This window comes from Homalodisca vitripennis, chromosome 8 (genome assembly GCF_021130785.1).
Source record: "Homalodisca vitripennis isolate AUS2020 chromosome 8, UT_GWSS_2.1, whole genome shotgun sequence".
Taxonomy (NCBI): Eukaryota; Metazoa; Arthropoda; class Insecta; order Hemiptera; family Cicadellidae; genus Homalodisca; species Homalodisca vitripennis.
The window spans coordinates 83,734,552-83,755,402 of NC_060214.1; the positions used below are offsets into that span (position 1 = coordinate 83,734,552).

The window sequence follows — 20,851 nt, forward strand, 5'->3', positions numbered from 1 at the left end:
AGATAATCAGTTATTGTCATATAACAAACCATTTTATCAGCAGCAGTCTATATATTAACTGCAACAATTGTAATAATCCTCAATACCAATAGTGAGAACTTTAGTGATTGATATTATACAGTTTTGTTCAAAAATAGTGTAACTTTGTACTGTTAAAGTTTATGTTTTGATACTTAGGTATGTACTAAAATACGTACTGGTAATGTTGGATATTTATAAACCATTGACGTAATAACGCTATAAAATCTTTAACTATAAGAAAATATATAACCTTAGGATACATGACCGAATTCTGGTAGTTATTTTTTATTCGTAATGCGGCGTGCTGTATAGCCTTGTCTAAAGGTATATTTCATAAGGTTAGCGAATAGTTTTACTATTTAGGACCGTCCTGCTTTTCCGTACATTTTATAAATTTTATACAAAATTCTAGTAATATTAGATGAAGGAATTGTTTTAATACTTTGATATAAAAGCAATTTTATAGCTTAAAACACTAGCAGACTTTCTAAAAATATGTATTACAGTTCTCATTTGTCACAGCTTGGAAATAATATTATTGGTATGTATTGCTCATATGGGACATGCTCATACTGGGAAATAATAACATTGAATAATGCTTTATATTACAAACTTATAAACATAATTAGTTTATATTCAGGTATATATTTTATTTAATTAAATGAATAAAAAAACATATTATTAAAATTTGTAAACACTATCATTTAAAAAGTCAATATTTTCTAGTATGAGTGTTATTTGTTGTATTAATGTAATTTTTCTTAACCAGTAGTGTTAATTAATTGGAAAAAAGTTAAGTAAAAATAACAAAAATATTAAATGAGAGTAGTGGGTGATAAAGCGAAATTATAATTTCTATAGTTTTGCCAACTATGAATTACGACAATAAGTAAATGCATAATACACTTAAGGAACTTTATCACACGTATATAGCAAAGCAACTTTGTATGAAAATACTAAAATGTAAAACAATGCAAATATTCATATAAATATGAAATGAAAAATAAAGTGAAAAAGACCGTTGTGTGTATGACAAAATAATCTAAATTACAATTATTTCTGGAGAAGCATCCGTTATATGATTTACAGAGTGCAGTAAATAAATGTAATCTTTTTCATAAGTTTACGAGGTATGAATGAGAATAACAACTGAATTTTTCTAGTTATCTTTATTGGTTTGAATAACAAAGTTTGCACTTCAAAATTTGATGGATTACATTTTAAAAAGCTGATGAAATTACGCATGAACGAAAACATATATAGCAGATAAGAATTAATGTTATTTTTTAAAAAGCTGCATTTATTAAGAAATTTATCTATTAACATAACAGTTAATATTGTAATTAAAGTTCATTTGTCTGTAGAAACCGTACGTATCCTATGTTTTAATTAAATATGTACAAACATTTATTCCATACATTTATGGATCTGTTAGTTCGCACGATATATCGAACTAAACTATCGACTGCTTATGTTATAGACAAACAAAATCACAAAGAAGAGAGAGAGAGAGAGAGAGAGAGAGAGAGAGAGAGAGAGAGAGAGAGAGACTGTCATACTGCCACCTTTATTCAACCGTGCTTAAAGAGCGGGAGCTATCTCGGGGGGGGGGGCACTTCTTGTACGGTCCAATGCATTCAATCATTGAGTCTGGGAGTCATGCAGAATATTTTGTATCGGAGGCAGTGTTTACCCAAGCCATTTCCACTCACATATTCTTAAAATAGCAAAAAAAACAAACAATAATTAACACTATGTAGTGTAATAAATGTAAAAGTAAATTTTTTAAATGAAGAAAATGCATAATTAACCTAAAAGAAACAGTAAAAGTGGCCTATCTTTGATCTCCTCCCTTAAATATTTTCTGTAAGAATACAATGAACAACATTTTAATAATACTTTTCATTCATAATTATTTCACGCTCAGTGAAAATCTATAAATTCGTAAAAACCTGAGCATTGTGGTTGCCAGATCGTCCAAGAAAAACCACCATGGCTGCTTTATTCGTTAATGAAAGCAAGCGAGAATATTTGTGGGTCATTTACGAGAGTCATTCAATGAGTAAAGGTATCAATTAGTTAGTACTGCTCAAAAACGGCTGAACCTATCAGTATAAATGTTTCAAAAGTTACGGTTGATAACCCGGCGATGACATCTGATCACGTGTTCAATCATATTTTTTAAACATAGTCTGAAATGTAATCAGTTAACAGTAGCGAGTACGGATGAGAACTGCACCGTGGTAGAGCAGCGCCCCGTGATCAGATTTTTAATCTTGGTTGGTGAAGCAGGTTGTAAAAGCACTAAATAATGTTAAAAGTGAACTGAAACCATTGTTTGAGTTGATGGAATGCTTTACAATGAGTAGAAGAGTTTCTAAATGGCCTTACAAAATTTCCTGCCGAAAAATGCAGTAGACGATTGGAAGAAGTTAGGATTTCCTCTATCCAATATCTAAATGCAGCATTAGTTAATGACAGTAGACGTATGAATGTTTAACTGATAAGTGTAAAAATAAATGCGAGCGACGGAGCTGGCCGTTAAAACTATTTACACCAAGCTCCAGAACAGGAATTCCTATGCGAGATGAGTGCCTAGACAATTCACTTACGCTCATAATGCAACAATTCAAAAATCCATATTTGAATTATGACTAACATTTGTGAATAACAAACAAAGTAAAATTAACATGTAAGGTACATTTTTATCACTTTACTGTGAATGCAACGCATTGAAATTCCAAAATAGTTTATTCGCCTACGACTTTGGTAATGTTGTATTACAGCGTTCCACACGATCGTAAAATCTAATGTTGCATCATGAGTAAACGTGTTTTAGATATCATGGAAAACGGTGCTCCTGGATACTGCAGGAAACATGAATGAGGATAGAGGGCTATTGAATAAATTGTCCTGGGCGCCAGACTGAAGCCTTCATGAATCATTCATTGTCAGACCCGGCTACGGTATCAGGACCGCCCGTTAATGTAGCGTACCAACTCTCGCCTCCTCACAAGACTAAGATTTATAAACAGTATGTGTAAAACAAAGTGTTTCCTTTCCTGTAAATTTTCCTCTTATGCAATATATTAACTATTTTATCGGCACATTTTTTGTTGCGTGTCACTTTTTTTACTTCAGTCAACTCAAACCAAACTATATTGTTGTCTTAGTATTAATGAAACCTATTAATTGGGAGCGTAGTTGAGTTTCGTTTTTGTCTATTTATCCGTCGCTTCTCATAATTTTAGGGGAACTGACTGATAGTTTTAAATTTTAGATTGAACCCACATACAACCGGCTAAATTGATTTCATTGGATTTATTGCATGGAATTCTAACGATCGTTAATGAATATTTTTGGAACTGGTCTTACGGTTAACTTGGTATGGAAGCGAGGAAATGGTAGGCAGAAAATAATTTGTAAACAAACTGAGTAAATGCATTCTAGACTTTAACATATGACATAACACACATAATGAGGTTACGTTTTGAATTGATCAGTTAGTTGGATAAGGTGCTATGTTGTATAGAAGACAAGACAAGTTCGGTGTTGGTGAATGTTTCTTCATGGGATTAGGTTAGAGAATCCTTCACCTTCAACAAAGCCTGTTACTCTAGATGTAATCTGACGTACTCCTACCTTGTGATTGTAATATATGTTTATGTTTGAACAGTTCCCATTCTATATCTACGTTTTTTATGATTACATCAGACCTAAATTATCTTCAGATTGGTAGTAAAATATTACATATTAGACTGGGTAAATCTATACCTCATACAGTGACATCATAATTAGGCATAGAAAGTGGTGAATTTTGCATTGTATTCATGATACTAACAATATCTTAGGAGATTGAAGAAATTTACAAGAAATGCTTTTAAAAAAAGTTACAACCACGAGCAAAGTTTGTATCCGAGGCCTTAGTTAACATTGTTAAATAGGATAAAAACATGTCGTGCAATAATGTTCACTGAAGTTTGATAAACAATTTCCATACCAATATTCTTTCTAAAAATATGTCAGTATATTCGTATTCCTTGAACCAAAAGTTTCTTCGTTTAACATCGTTAGAATGACAGAGAGTAGGTTTAATGGAAGTAATTTTGTTAAAGAGCTTTTAATACATTTTATCTATTTAAATTTTGATTAAATTGAAAAATCTATAGCTTCGATGTTTACAGCTGATGCTTTATTCAGTATTTAGATACTAATACGTCTTCACAACAATTAAAATGTAAATATGTCAGGCAGATCAAAGAAAACATTTTTAAATTATAATTTCTTACAAACATTGGAGTGAAATTTTAAGACATCCAATCTACATATAAATTAAACAAAATTTTACTAATGCCTAATATATGTAATATACCTTGAATTGTTTTAATATTAAATAGCATTATTTAGATATAATTTTAATAAATAAATCTGGCTTTTTATACCAAAATAATGACAGTGTATAATCTAATTTAAGTCACTGATACATAACCCATATTCAAGGTTCACATATACAGGTTGTAAAACTGTCTCTACGCAAACTGTAGGATATGGTTAAATAAAATAAATGGGGCTGAAAACTAAATGCAGTGAACGGTCTACCTTGTTTATTTTACCGTTGTATATGTGTGTCTTTTAGTTTTTAATTTTTGGTTTAAAATGTATAAAACTCATATGCAACGCAATATTTCTTTCCAAACTATAATCAAGATAACAATAAATTTTTTAACATCATATGATGGTTTTAGATGTCAGACTTTTTGTAGTTTTGAAAACTATCTTGAGGTTTTAAAGAATACTAAGCGTTGTTTGATTATATAATAATCATTTTTTGACGTTAATAATAAAAATCTAATGTTTTATCTGTTTCAATAGAAGGCAAAATTCTAAATGCTGCCATTTTTAACCTTGCATTACAAACGTTAAAAATTGATAACTACACTAATTTATAACTGCTTTTCAAAATTTAGGTTTGTGTTACAATTTTACAGCTTTTGAATAATGTTATATTCTTGATAGTTTTTACGGTACTAAACCACAAATTTTAGAATTTAAAAACATTTTAACAGCAGTCGTTTCATTCCTGTAGGTTTGCGTGCATTCTGTTTACAGAAAAATATTTAATAAATGTATTAAAACAAAGTTAAGGACGGAAAAAATATTCTATCCATATAGTAACTTCTATTGTCTGAAACTATGAGAACACGTTTTATTTAAGTAGCATTCAATATACCGAACGTCAGACAATAGTTGCACATTGGAATTTCAATCGCTACGATGGAAAACAAACGTTACGTGATAATTTAAGTACTTATTAGCATCGACTCAATAAAGTTTGCTATTGCTAAAGAAACGCTTAATCTACTTTAAAGCTTTTTTAAACAATTTAACAAGTAAACTATCTGTGTTAACTTTAAGGTGCAGCATTATTAAACAGTAATAAAGTCTATTGTACAGTAAAATGTTAGTCTCAAGTTATATTCGTGTCGGCAGAGGGAAAAACTTGATAATTTTACTAGTATTTTTAGTTTTAGTAAGTATAAGCACTTAACATTACAAAGCTTGTATTTTTTTGAAACATCAATATGTTGTCATTTAGATTTATAATTTGGGCCTAATAATAAATCCAACTAAGTGAAAATACAAGAGAAAACTTTGTAAAATTTATCAAAGATTTATAAAATTATTAAACCATACATCACTGACTGTTAAAATTGTGTACGTATCGAAGCCTAAAGCAATACTATATAAGTATTAAATACAATTTTTTAGTGATTTAAAATTTTTAGTATTTTTTTAAAGTCAATAATAAGAACTTAGTCAGATTCAAGTATTCCTCTATAAATATGGGTGTTAATACAAACGATATAGGGCAAACCAACAAAATCCAATTGATAGGCTAGCGTCACTTAGAAAGATAAATAACTAAAATAAATGTTATTATGCTCTGTTTATATTCATTTTGGATAACATATCATATACTTATATTATATAAATGACGTGTAACTAACATTACTTTTGAGAATAAGTAGCCCTATGCGTTGCGCTTTATCTAATCTTTTTATTTAGTCAGGTAAGAATAAACGTAACAGCCTAATATTTTACAAACCTTAATTTAAAAATGGGTTTTCAGTATTTATAAACTGACTGATATAGGGATAGAAACTAATCAATATCTGTGGTATCCATATAACTTTCAGTAATAAAAATATTTATTGCATGTTATTGGTACATATGTAAGCGAAACTCAGCTTTATTAAAGACGTATAAAAATATTTATTTAATTCGCAAATAGTTCCTTATTTAAAGTTTGTTTTCACAGGTGTTAGGGCAGCAATCTGTTGCGGAGAAAAAGAAAAATGAACCTGGAAAACAAAAGCCAGCAACCGTAACAGAAAAAGTATTTGACAGGTTAAAAACATTGGAAACACTTTTGAAAAAGAGCACTGCAGATAAAGACTGCAAGAGCGGTATTAAATCTCATATGGATTGGTTGAAAACTAAAGCAAATGAGTGCAAAACGACAAAAAAACCTGAACTGGATAATTTATGTGAAAGAGTACTACCCTTGTACAAAATCATGTTAGATTCACTCTCTAGAGTAGTAAATACTGATTGCAAGTTGTTATAATTATGTTGTCGAAGTATTAATTACGCATGTATTAGACATCCTTAAATATGTAATATAATAAAAATAAACTTAATAAAGATTGTGTATTTTTGCCGATATGCTATACACTCTAAAGGTAAACCACAATTTAAAATATTCCCTAGTAATAACTGATTTAGCTGTGAGAAAAACAGACCGACAACGATACGTTAATAGTTGAGCTACCACTCAAAGAAAGGTCGAGGAATTACACATACTCACTCATTAGGTACAAAGACCATCTAGAACAGACTGGGATAAATATAAAATCAGAGCATATTTAGTATCAGTCATCTCAGTTCTACGAAAAATAACACTGACTAAGGTTTTTCCTGCAGGTGAATACTATGCTCTAATCAGGCTAATTTGTTTGCGTACCTTTCACATGAAACCAATCAAGGTGTTGAGAACGAGAAGACGTGATATTCTGCAAAACTACTATGTAATATGTGGTACAAACCCCTTACTAACCCCTTACTTACAGTGCTGGGTTGTAAATTTTTACGCATTTATAAACATAAGCTTGATAATTACTGTACGCTACTTGGAACCATCTTAAACAATAAGTGCCGTTCGGTGGCATGAAGATTGTTATTTTGTGAATAAATTTTTATTTAAAATTAAATTAGACTATTGCTATTTACAAAGTTTTAAAGAAAGTTTTTGGAAATCCTGATAATGTTATACAGAGCAATTAGAACATACCAACGAACAACAATTATTCTTTTCCTCAAAAGGATCCTAAATTCATAACTAAATTTTACCCTAGTCTTTACAAAATCAACTCCATCATGAGGGCATTATTTATAAAAGTAAACAAGTCTCAAGAAACTGAAGACATCTAATAGTTGTATTTAAAAGCCAACCAATATTATTAAAATCATTTTAACACGATAATGTAAAGTACAATTGGTCCTTACTGATCTTAATAAAATCTCTAAGATCTTACAATAGATAAAAGTTTTAAAAGTAATGTCTCCAAAACAATATATACTACAACTATATCAAAAGAAGTCTTCAGTGTGACACTAAAAACCTTATTTATTTCCTTCTATATTCTGTGAAAAACAGTGTCAGCCAAACGTCAAAATCTTAAATAAAAGGAGTAACTGGCCATCGGTTCTACATTGTCCATAGCATCATAGACAAACCTTTAACCAGTCACGCTGTAAAAATATACAAACAAAATCATTTAGACAACCTTTAGATGATCTAAGTTTTAAATAAGAGCCCTGAAAGAAGTTTAATGAAAGCCTTAATCGATACAGATTAAAAAAAACGTAAACTGCATATCTCATGTTTCTTTAAACATTATACTGTTTGGGTTGTTTATCATTTGTTGAAAATAGTTACCTGTTGAATATATATATATATATATATATATATATATATATATATATATATGTAAATATATATATAAATATTTACATGTATTTATTTATGTCATGAATTAGTCTGAATACTTAATGCAGGTGATCATTGATTGATTACCGAGTTCTTCAAACATAAAATGGTTTAATTAAATTTTGTTATTGCTTTATATTATTTGCTGTTATTTGTAGTGATTTAATAATTAAATTCTTTTACATAGCGTTAGCGAATACTATATGAAATTCTAGTAGGAAAATAAGGACAGTACCAAAGGATGAATAATTATTATATCAGTTGTATACGAACAGTTTTATGAACTTGTCATGTAAAAGTCTTTTTTTTTTGGCGCGTTTAGGAAAATAAACAAGTCTGTAAGCCTCAATTGCCTATTATGTGCCACCGAGAATAAAAATAAAGCTCTGCCTACTTACCAGTTGAGCAATTTTACACAGCGCTAAACTCAATCCATCACGTCTTCTTGAGGATCCTTACTATCCTGGTTTAAGAGATTTGCAACAAGTGCTGTGTGTACAAAAAAACATAGCAACTGTTTTTATCCTATTTCTAAGACTGATTTTTCAAACGTATATTTCTGTAACGTATACGTTTGAAAAATATATATATATAGAAATAGGATAAAAACAGTTGCTATATGTTTTTTTATACACACAGCACTTGTTGCAAATCTCTTTATTTAAACACATATGTAAAAGAATCGGTCAAATACAAATTAAATCTTAAAAAGTAAGGGCTCTGTGGTGTAATGGTAGCACATTCACCCGGTAAGTGAGAGATCCGGGTTCGAGTCCCGGCGGAGCAAGTACCTTTTGTGATTCAATGTTTATTGAAATATATATATATATATATATATATATATATATATATATATATATATATATATATATACCGAGTGTCATAAAAGTCCCACCCCCCTTCAAACTTTTTAACGGAATTAAACAAACCAATATCCTTTGGGGGGAAGTTATATAATGACAAATGATGATTTTTGCGCTACATGAGAACTTAGCCCCTCAACCCAAAATGGGGGGTTGAGGGGTTAAGTCCAAATTTTTAAATGCAAACTCAATGATCTTAATCTTAAATGTCTTTATAAAAGAAGAACAATGCCACTGACTAGAGGTCTCTCTATCTCAATCCAGTACAAAACTACGGCCTGTTAAAGTTTTGATTGAAAAGTTACGTTGAAAAAAAAAAACTTTTTTTAATCATTTGTTCAGACTTATTCTTTTTACGTAAGTTTTCAATTAAACTTACCGTTGAAATCTTACCTCAAGTCTCAATGTTCTTTTTTAAAAGTAAATTTAAAATAAAGTCTGCTACATGGGGCTTTTCAATTCAAAATTTTGACTTGATCCCCCAACCCTCCATTTTGGGTTGAGAGGCTAAGTTCTCTTGTAGCGCAAAAATCGTCATTTGTCGTTATATAACTACCCCCCAAAGGATATTGGTTTGTTCAATTCCTTTCGAAAGTTAGAAGGGGGTGGGACTTTTGGGACATATACATATATAGATCTAAATTTTACATCCTTAGGCGGTAGAAGTTCCAACAGGAATTTAGTAATGTTTATTCTTGAGCATAAATTTTAAGCCTGTTCATTGTTGATCTCTTTTTCCATATTTTCAGAAACCCTAACGCACAACTCTTGTTGATCCTATTGAGATAAGAAATGAAAACATTTGCAAGGAAACTTTTAGCAAAACAAAAAGTTTTAAATGCCTTAAAATATGTCTGATTATAAATCAGCGCTTAATTGTTTACATCATTCGAAAGGAAAAATATTCTCTGCTACAAGAGAGGGATACAACACTCCATTTATTATTTTATGGAGATTTTAAATAATATTAACGAATCTTTAGAGTTATGTCGTGTAATATATAAATTCATAACTCCAAAACAGTGTGTGTATATACATTTAAAAAGATGGAGATTAACTGAAACCATTAGGGGATACCTCAAATATTGTAAGTTATAAATAAGTTTTATGTACGATGTTTTGTGAGGAACATTTTATTTATTGAAGTTTTCAATGATATGCAATTTATAAGTGTATGGGATATAAAAAAAATAATAATCGAAATAAGTTTTAATGATTGTAAATTTTTTGTATCAATAATGTTTGCTTTACAAATTGTTTTTATCAATACAATTCTTTTAATTCCTTTAAGAATGAAACTCCGTAAAAAACTAGCTTATAGTACTACGTACTTCATGCTATATGATCCATTTGTATCCATTTTGTATACTTCAATCTCAGCAACTAACCTGTAACAAAATAATAATATTAAAATAATATGCAAATGGTTAGTGAAAAATATTAAGTATAAAAGAACACAAACTTTGTTATACAATATATTTAGACCCATTTAACATACTTCCAATGATGGTTAACTCCAATTCACCTTCTTCCTAGTGCAGTGTCTACAATCTGCCGCTGCCACAGACTTGACTGGAATCGTGTGAGTCATGTTGTCTGAAGAAACCCTTAAATATTTATAGATGAAAAAGCTAAAAACAAACTATAAATCCTTTGATATGATAAACACGTATATTATACAATATTGTGTATTCTAGGTTAAGAGATACAATTGAGAACTAACTGAAGCTGAACTGAAAATTCCGACCGTAGCTATATTAAAACAGAATATTGAATAGTAGAGTGTGATAGAATAGTTTTAATTATATACTAATCTGATGTTATTTACGTTAAGTGGTGTGCAAATTTTCTGTAGAACGGATAAAAATTCTAAAAAATTCAATTTTAAACACAAATTTTCTTACAAAATATAGTAAAACCTTTCTAAATGATTGGTACATAATATAAGCGATAATGAACGTTTAAATAGTAAATAATAGAGAAAACTGGAAATATAATCATAATAATTATTGATAAATTTTCTTACAAAATATAGTAAAATCTTTCTAAATGATTGTTACATAATATAAGCGATAATGAACGTTTAAATAGTAAATAATAGAGAAAACTGAAAATATAATCATAATAATTATTGATAATTAGAATTTTTTACATACCTATTAGCTGAGTGTATGTGAAGGGGATCCGAGTGACTAGAAAAATCTTATACCTGCCTGTCGAGTTTATTTATATACAAAAACCACCGTGTTCAATTATGGTGCGTGTCACTGTATGAGATGTGACTGATTAATAGAGAATAGTTTTACATGGGTATTATAGGTAACACAGTTGTCAACAACTTAATCGCAGAATAATATTTAGCATAATGAAACGGTTTAGATCCCTGATATTTTGCATGTGACGTAAGGAAACCTATTACGATATTCGTTTTGAGTGTTACTACTATCATGTAATAATGTATAGAGAGTGAATATTTTTGATGAACCAACTTTATATTAAAATATACAATAAATGATAAAACACAACCATTTATGCCTAAGTGTTACACAACTATATTTTTATATACAATTTCTTTTTTCAATGATACATTTACAATAAATATAGTTCGCGATTCTAAATCAAGTAGATTTATAGTGCAGGTAAGAATATACCGGGTGAGTTTTTTACAGTGATCCATTAAATAACTTTTTTATTACACGACTTAGCACCAGACTTGAAATTTGGAACTTGCTCAATTTTAAGTTTCACTCAGGAATACACTTTAAAATTTTCTGAAGATGGCCGCCATTTTCCAATCTGGTGACCAACTTTAAAATCTTTTATAGAACACCCTGTATTTTATGTTTTTTATAGATTCTACCCTAAAAAATAAGAAATTTTTGCAATTGAGAGTTTTTCAATATCTCTAATGGTTTAGGAGCTACGTGGACTGGAAGTTTTCATCATCAGTGGCATGAACTCTTAAAGCACGATTAATCAATGTTAGTTTTATTTGGATTTTTTATGTTGGGAGCCGATAAGGATAAGGTGTTCCGCACGCCCCCTACAACTTCCGAATACATGCGTGAAAGGATACGCAACGAGTGCAACTCGATTGGCGAAGACGTTTTAATCAGGGTACAAAGAGTTCATGTGTAACGACTTAGAAAGTGAATTGAGACAGAAGCGCGGCACTTGGAACATTTGATTTGAACTTGTAAAGTTTTATATATATATATATATATATATATATATATATATATATATATTATATATATATATGGTAGCATATTCAGACGGCAAGTGAGAGATCCGGGTTCGAGTCCCGCCGGAGCAAGTACTTTTTGTGATTCAATTCAATGTTTATATATATATATATATATATATATATATATATATATATATATATATATATATATATATATATATATGGTTAGTACTAAAACTGTTGTTAGAATTAAATCTGAGAATAATTAATTAAACCGTGAAAATATCGCTTATCCAAGTAAACAATGGGCGAGAATGCCGCATAAGGCGGACAATAAATAATGGATCCAGCTCTTCACTGAAAACACCTGCCAACCCTGGAAATATGGCAGGCTTTTGTCATGGTGGCATTTGCTTCATGCCTTAAATTCAAAAGAAACTTCTATCTTTTAAACAAGAAGCGCCAATTACCTTAAATAGTAGTATTTTAATCCATTATGTATTATATCCAACATGTTATTAACTTTGTTTCTGCCACTAGATAATTACCTCCGTAGGAGTAATTAAAATTACAATCTCGTGGGATACAGCCCGACCGGGTAAAGAGCATTACAGAGTTTTGGCATAAGTTCAGAGGTGGAGTCCCTAGCAGCGGAGGACTAAGTTACTACGACATATAAATATACGTCTTTAGTTATAATTTCTTTAAAAGGCCGCTGAGTGACTTGGCGTACGTTTTCACCAGCGTTTATTAGTTTCGAACTTTTGTTGAATAAGCACGCGATCATTTTAGGGATCGTATATCCACGGGGATATTCATTCTAAACCACCTGCTATCTCATCCCCTTTATGTCCTTTTGTGTACGAGTTGGCGATGAGAAACGCCGGCTGATCCGTCGATCATGGGTGTTGAATTTGCTTCGGAACTTTTTCCTTACACTGACGCTGGTCCAAGCTTTTAAATTACGTCTCCCTCCGGAACCCTGATGTTTACCCTTCTCGACTGCTCTATTTCGTGTTTTAGGGGTTTTTAGAACTGTAAAACCTAAACAACTTAACCGCTGTAAGTCTTACTATAATTTCGCGATTATAATACTTTACGATAGCTTGTTTATTAGGTTGTAGTTGTAGCAGTGGCGCATAAGCAAATTTTAATCGCTTGGAAAACCAAAAATATTATTAATATCATACAATGTTTTTTGAGAATATTGTTCACATTTAAAAATATTACTTGCAGAGCGTTTTGTTTAACAATTTAAAACTTTACTTTGATTATAGATAAAAAAAATTTAATTTAGCATTAGTAATGGTGGTTTAGTAAAATACTCGTTTCTCAAATATATTTTAATATTTCCGTTCCTTACACAGAAAAAATATTAAGGAAAAATTGAAAGGAAACATTGGGGTATAAAATATGAAAATACTACGTTTATATATTTTCAAATAAGCAGTAATAAAAACAAAGCTATTAATTCAAATTTATGGAAATCTGCACGTACGCTTAAGTTAAAACAAAGTTTAAAGAAGAACAATATATAGTACAATATACAACGCACTTTTGATCCACAAAAGGCTCTAGATAAAAAAACCTTAATTAAATTTCCTTAAAAAATAAAATAAAAGCCGTACGATTGATTTCAGCAACACCTTAGAAATGTTTTAAAACATTACTGTTATTCCTTTTTTATATTTATTCATAGTATTAATTCAATATTATGACCTCAGTCAAATCATACCATCTTTTAAAGCGAATAAAATTTACCTTAAAACAACTTTATCATAATTAATACAGTCTGTTAGTGAGTATCAAGAACTTAAAAGAAACTAAAGATACGTAAACATTGCCAATAATTTTAAGTTCTATAAGACAAGACATGCTTATATGAAGGAACAGCCGATTTATTCATTTTAATTTATTTGTTATGAAAAGGCCACATATTTTCAAACGCTTAACGATTTTTATTGCATAGTTCATAATTAAAAGCAGTGTAAGGTTTTGTAGGGTTGGTTTAGTTTAAGATTAAGGTTGTGACACATTATGAGTAAGGGTTGCTGTGAGAGGATTTAATAATAGGTTAGTTTGGCAGTACAAATACCCTCAAATGAACCAACACATTTATTTGTGACAATATCTCATTAAATTGATTAAAATTTTTAATTAACAATTGATTGCGTCAATCGACATATTAAGCACAAATTTTAATACCTTAATATTTTGAAGACATATTTCATATTAAAACACTCATTACAATTTATTTTAAATTTAACTCATTATAACATTTACTAGTAATTTTGTAGTGTTGCAATAATTATGAGATCATGGACTAACGTGAGAAACTTTCTTTTAAATAGCTAAACATTTACATGAATTTACATTTTCGAAATTGTGAACATTTAAATAGATATGGAATTGAAAATGATTAATGAAACCTAAAATATACTAAGTTCTTAAAATTACTTACATTTTATTACACTTCACACTTATTACGCCTAGAGATATTTTTCCGCACACGAACACCAACACTAGCACTCCCGAACTTCAGTTTTCGAATTCCCGTCCTCGACTTCCACCTCTCCTCCTTGTTCTTCAGTTTTGATGTTCTTCTCCCGCCAGCTCATTGACCACGCCTCTGCCAAATCTCTCCATCATAATTGGTGAGTACCAATTTTTCATATTAGCATGGCTGCCCCTTACATCGTCGCACAGTTTTTACAAATAAGCATTTCCGCTGCTTAAGCAAGCATTTCCTGTTTGTTCACCATCGGCGTCTGGGCGGATGTGCGTATCCAGTTACATCCGGAGGATGTTTGTATCGAATTGTAATACAAGACTTCCTTTCCAGCAACTATCTGTACATTGATTCTATGAATTTTATATTACTAATAATTACATAAGTCTTACATTCCCCTGGCTTAATGTCGATTCTACCTACGAATCGAACTTATTGTCTAATTTAGGTTATCCATTTGGTAGTCACGTTCATGTACTGTAGGCTTCAGGAATTTTATTTTGATGTTGTTAATGTGGATGAAGTAGAGGTCTATAAAAAGAAGTAGTGTTATTATAGAAGTCCAGGCTAATAAAATGTACAAAATGAGTTCCATGTTGTTTACTATGTTTTTGTCGTCGTGCTTTAGCTGGAAGTGGTGTTGTCTTTGTAGATTGTGAACAAAGCAGGTGAATGCGCAGGTAGCTCGGAGAGTAGGTAGTGTTGTTGTGTTGAGAATGCTGTGTAGACATCTTCCTTGTTGTCTGCCAAGTCATGTATTTGGTGTTATGTCGCAATGTCACAACACCATTCGAAGAAATCTCCGACGAACGTGAGCGATCTTCTGTTTCTATCTGGTTGCTGTCTTTGGATGAATGGGAGGTGTTCTGCTACCATTTGTTGATGTATGAGGGTTTGTAATGTGGAAAGGTTGTTCTGTATCTTGAAATAGGTTTGGGAGTTGTTGAGGTTTTTAGGGCAGAAATTTAAAGAGGGTTCGTTTTTAGGTAAATTTTGCTGTGTGTTGAAAGGAATTTTTTATGTAATAGGGATGGAACTGATATAAGGTAGTGTCTGAGGCATTGGAGTAAAGTACGCTCCTGTGAAGATTTGTACTAGAGGCTTATTAGGTTCTTCTATGTTGTGGGTTGATGTGCTGGCAAAGGTGGTCAAAAGAGGCATGGCAAGTGCTGTCAGTAGTAGTAGTAGGAAGTGCTGTAAGGACTTCATCTGTCTCGTGGGTGGTCGGGACGGTTAGAGTGCTGTAGACTGGTGTCTTGTAGATTGGTGTCTTGTAGACTGGTTTCTCAGGTTGTGGTTGGTTTTTCTGGTGTCATAATTCTAAAACTTAATATCTACAGGTTACATATACATTTTAGTTTAATATTTTATAATTAATACGTATTTATGCCTAAGGGTTTTATTTACAGAAATCTTTTAATGACCTCTCGATGGTGTGTCGTATTTCCCTAGCTCTATGTAATAATGTTTTTACTAAGCATCTTAATCTCTAGTGTTCTTAAATAAGGTTCGAAATTATGTTATTTTATCATATTACAAAACGATACTACGCACCTTTGTTTCTGAGGAATATGTAATATCCCTTCTTTGTGCTTATTGTCCATAGTCATTATTATGATCATAATATATGTTGCCTAATCAAGGCTGTATAGTTTGTTAATGAGCAATATTGCTGTGCTAATACATACTATGTTAAATATATGTTACTTTCCTTCAATGTTAGATTAGCTATGTAATAATTAAACATGTTATATAAGTCATTTACATGTCATATATTGAAGTATTTGTTTATCCTAGGATTATATAATATAGAACATGTATGTCTCTTTCTTTGAGATGCATCTCAGGAAAATTGAGTCCTTGTAGGGTATATTATGTTAACACTGTTATCTACTAACTTAAATAAATATGATATATGTAGTACACTTTATCCTATTTTATATTCTTTATTACTAGGCTATGTATACACGTATCCCTCAGGTAAGTATAATATGTACGTTGTGTCAAGTTAGTGTACGCTATGTTATTGTAGTAAACGAGTACGTGGGAAACATTACTTGCATACTAAGCTGTCTGAACCACCAGGGCCCTTGGCGACCCAGACCGCCGGTACGAGGCAATGCCCCCTAGTCATAGTCACAACACAGTCGGTGTAGTATAGCGTGGGAAGTTAGTTGAGTTAGCAGAAAACTTATCTGCCTGGGAGACATACCAGAGTCACGGTCAAGTCTTACTAGCCAGTCTAAGTACGGTTACCGTGGGTTACAGGCTCTGCTCGTGTCGTGTCGTGTGTGCTGTGTTAGTGTCCTGTGTATTGGGATTATCTATACCAATATCTTTGGTACGTGTAACCTATCACTTAATCACTAAATTACAGTAAACCTCACATTAAAATACAAAGTTAGGCGTTTTAGTTTTCTAAAACTTTTATGTCTTTATTCTCTATCGTTTTCTGACACAACATCGAGATTTTAATATACATTTTTATTTCTGTTATACTTACTTCAGTGACTCTCAAGGTTATATAACGTTATAATGAATCATTCAAACCGTAATCAAGTTAACCGGTCTCTCAACTCCTGGAGTATAATACCTATTTTTTTAAAGCGATTCTTGCATGACTATGTAGTAGCTTTTTACCCTAATATATTATGAAATTATTGCGAATATACTTTTCACTCTCTTCAAATTTTACTACAAGGCAGTGAGTCCATAGTGATGTTCATGAGAAATATTGTATATATTATTCTTGAATGTTTTATTATTGCTCAAGTCCCTTCATATTTGTTTTATATTCTCTTATAGAATAATTTCATTCTAGCAACATGTATTGGTTGTTCTGTTAACCTTCCCCTGTGGTAAATTTCTACTGCATATGTCACTTCGTTAATTTTTTTCTTGACAACGAAAGGACCTCTAAATGGTGTTTGAAATTTACTATATTTTTTTGTGTGGTCTTTCGGGAAATGGACCAAGACTTCATCGCCGGGGTTTAAATCCAAATGAGTTTTGTCACGGTCAAAGTATTTCTTTTGCGCTTCCTGGGCTTTTTTCATGATTTTCGGCATATCTTTGCGTATTTGCTCTAAAATTTCTATATTTTCCAACACCATTTTTTCGGGATTAACCTGTAAATATATACAATCAGACGGTAAGTTAGCTTCGTAACCAAACATGAGGTAGTGCGGTGTGTAGCCTGTTGAAATGTTTACAGACGTGTTGTAGGCAAATGTAACTATTTGTACATATTTTGACCAAGTTTGGGGTTTTTCCACAACGTAATGAGATACTGCCTTTATTAGCGTGTGGTTGTATTTTTCAACCGCACCTTGTACTTGTGACATATAAGCAGCGCCTGGCCTTTGTTCAATCCCGAGTGCATTTAGTAACTGTGAAATTACAGAATTCATAAAGTGCGTTCCTCTGTCATGATTAATAATTCTAGGAAATCCAAATGTGCAGAATAGATTTAATAATTTTTGCGCTACTGTGTTCGCATCTGCATTTCTACAAGGGGTTGCAAATGCCATTCTAGTGCAGGCATCGGTTGCAACTAGGATATATTTGTAACCATTACTTTGTGTAATATTACCTACAAAGTCTATTGTTATTCTGTCAAAGGGTTTTATGGAGGGTGCAATAGGTGGTAGTAGGCCGTAATTTTTGTTCATTTTTGGCCTACGTAGTTGACATTCTTCACAAGATTTTGTATATTGGAGGATATCACGGTACATATTCGGCCAGTGATATCGTAATTTTATTTTTGAAGCTGTTTTGTAATGTGATAAGTGTCCACCCGTGTAGGGGTTGTCATGGAATATTTTTAATATTTCTTGTGTTTGTTTTTGGGGTACAGCCAATAAGTTTCTAGTTTCTCGTCCGTTGAAAGTTTTGAAATATAACAATCCATCTATTTCTTCGTAATGTCTTGAAACCCGTCTGATTTTTTTATTTACCGCCTCAGGTGAGGTCATCGCAAGGCGTATTTGTTTCAAATAACTGTCTTGAGCTTGTAGTAGGGGTAGATTTGTCTGTATTAAAGTATTGACAGTTAAACACACGTCCGTGAATTCTTCATCCAAAGGTTGTTCTAAAGGATTTCTGCTTAAGGCGTCTGCTAACACGTTTGTAGCGCCACGTTTATGTTTTACTACAATGTCATAGTCTGTTAATGACAGTGCTAATCTGTTTAATCTAGTGGAAGTGTGCTTAAAATTTTTATAAAACTGTAATGCGGCACAGTCCGTATAAACTGTTGTTTGTCTACCAAGCGTGAATTCTCTGAAGTAGTTCACAGCATAGGTTAGCGCTAGCATTTCACGTTCAGCATTGCTGTAACGCATTTGGGTATTTGAATATTTTTTTGACATGTAATAAATTGGGTACATTCTATTATTTTCTTCATCTAACTGTACTAACGCTGCTCCGCATCCAATCAAACTGCTATCTACATAAATGTGTGCTTCCCTGTTGTCCTTACAATGTGATAGTAATGGTGGGTTTGTCAAAATTTGTTTGATTTTTATAAAAGCCTGTTCACATAGATCCGTCCATTTAAATGCCATGTTTTTATTTGAATCTTTTATTATCTCAGTAAGGGGTTGTGCTATTTTGGCATAATTTTGGATGAATCTGCGGAAGAATCCTGAGCATCCTAAAAATTGTCTCACTTGCCTTACACAAGTTGGTCTTTTAAATTCGGTGATAGCTTCTAATGACTGTTTTTGGGGTAAAATGCCTTCCCGTGATACCTCGTGTCCTAAAATGTTTACACTTTTGTAGAGAAATTTACACTTTTTTGTATTTAGTTTCAAATTAGCTTTTTCTAGTTCTTCTAATATAGTTTCTAGATTATGTAAGTCATTTTCAAATGAGTCACCATAACAAATTAGGTCATCCACGTAACAGATGACTTTATTATAAAGGTGACGGTTTAATATCGCATTCAAGGCTTTACTAAATAATGTGGTTGAAGTTGAAAGTCCCATCGGCAGTCGGCAAAACTGTAGAAGTCTATCAGGTGTTTTTATGGCTAGGATGTGCCTATCTTCTTTCCTAACCTCCATGGAATAAAATGCATTTTTAAGGTCTAATTTTGTAAATGTGTGCGCTTTGTTCAAAGAGCTTAAAACCAGGTTTACTGAAGGAATGGGGTGGGCATCTGTTTTCAACTGTGCATTAACCTTCCTGAGATCAGCTACCATTCTGTCGCTTCCATCTTTATTTTTCACTAAAAATACTGGGCTTGCATATTCTGTGTAATCCTGACATTCCTCTAATATTTTTGCTTCTACTAAATCGTCCAATAATATGTTTAATTTTTCCCTTTCTGTTTTACTCTGCCTATACGGTGGTGAGTTTACAGGTTTCGTATTCGGTTTTAATTCGAGTTTAACAGGAGGTATGTTTGCAGGAGTTAAATCGATTACCTTTGTTGTAAATATGTGTCTGTATTTTTGTAAAACGTCAAGGACTTGTTTGTGTTCTTGGAGGGTTAAATGTGGTGAGATATCAAATACTATGCCGTCCTTATCTGTCAATATTGTTTTTCCTGTGTCAGTTGTAGTGGTATGGTGTTCCAGGGTAGGCTGTGCTTCGCGAGTTGGGTAATGTATATGTCCTATCGTAGTATGTGCGGGTATCCTTTTTGGGAAATTTGATGCGTTATAAATATTTACAATTGTATCTGTACCATCTTCCCCTTCTGTAAGATATACATGACATTTCTTTTTTATTCTTAGATTCCTATCTGTTTCGATGGCTGTTCGAGACTCTATACCTTTTAAAGAGCTAATCCTAATGTGCTGATGTGGTGCTATAATTATGTCTTGTGGGGCTGTTACCTCTGTTACTTGCTGTACTTCTAATTCCTGTGTGTTTTTAAAATTCTTGATGTCTAACTGCCACTGTTCATTCATAGGTATTATATGTTCAATCTGATATTTGGTAATTTTTATTGTTTTATTTTTATAGTTTAACTCCACGCAGTTCTGAAATAGGAATATGTTTCCTACCAATATGGGGCTGTTTAGATCAGATGTCACATAAAACGTGTCTTCAAGTATTACTTTGCCAATTTTTATGGCGATCTTTGTTGAACCCAAAACTGTTAATGGTATACCGTTAGCCGATATCAACGAGGGTATGTTGCTAGTATTTAATTTTGTTTCACAAACTAGGTCTGCTCTAATAATGTTTATGTTACATCCTGTATCTATAAT

At 31.7% G+C, this 20,851-nt stretch overlaps 2 protein-coding genes and 1 non-coding gene across 3 annotated transcripts in view; 2 read left to right on the plus strand and 1 right to left on the minus strand.

Moving 5' to 3' along the window:
* LOC124367721 overlaps positions 1-20,851 on the minus strand; it is a 420,242-nt gene that overhangs the window by 95,168 nt on the left and 304,223 nt on the right. The gene's annotated exons all lie outside the window — the stretch shown is intronic.
* On the plus strand, positions 5,397-6,745 carry LOC124367722. Its single transcript, XM_046824799.1, has 2 exons — positions 5,397-5,551; positions 6,341-6,745. Exons 1-2 carry the CDS (start codon positions 5,480-5,482, stop codon positions 6,647-6,649), a joined length of 381 nt encoding a protein of 126 aa, XP_046680755.1. The 5' UTR covers positions 5,397-5,479; the 3' UTR covers positions 6,650-6,745.
* Positions 8,788-8,858, plus strand: Trnat-ggu. Its single transcript has one exon. It is a non-coding gene; the product is annotated as a tRNA-Thr (tRNA).

Excerpts from the sequence above, each read along its gene's own strand:
- LOC124367722 (XM_046824799.1), top strand. The coding sequence starts at position 5,480 with ATGTTAGTCTCAAGTTATATTCGTGTCGGCAGAGGGAAAAACTTGATA. Across the intron at positions 5,552-6,340 it reads TACTAGTATTTTTAGTTTTA|GTGTTAGGGCAGCAATCTGT; the intron begins GTAAGTATAAGC and ends TTGTTTTCACAG.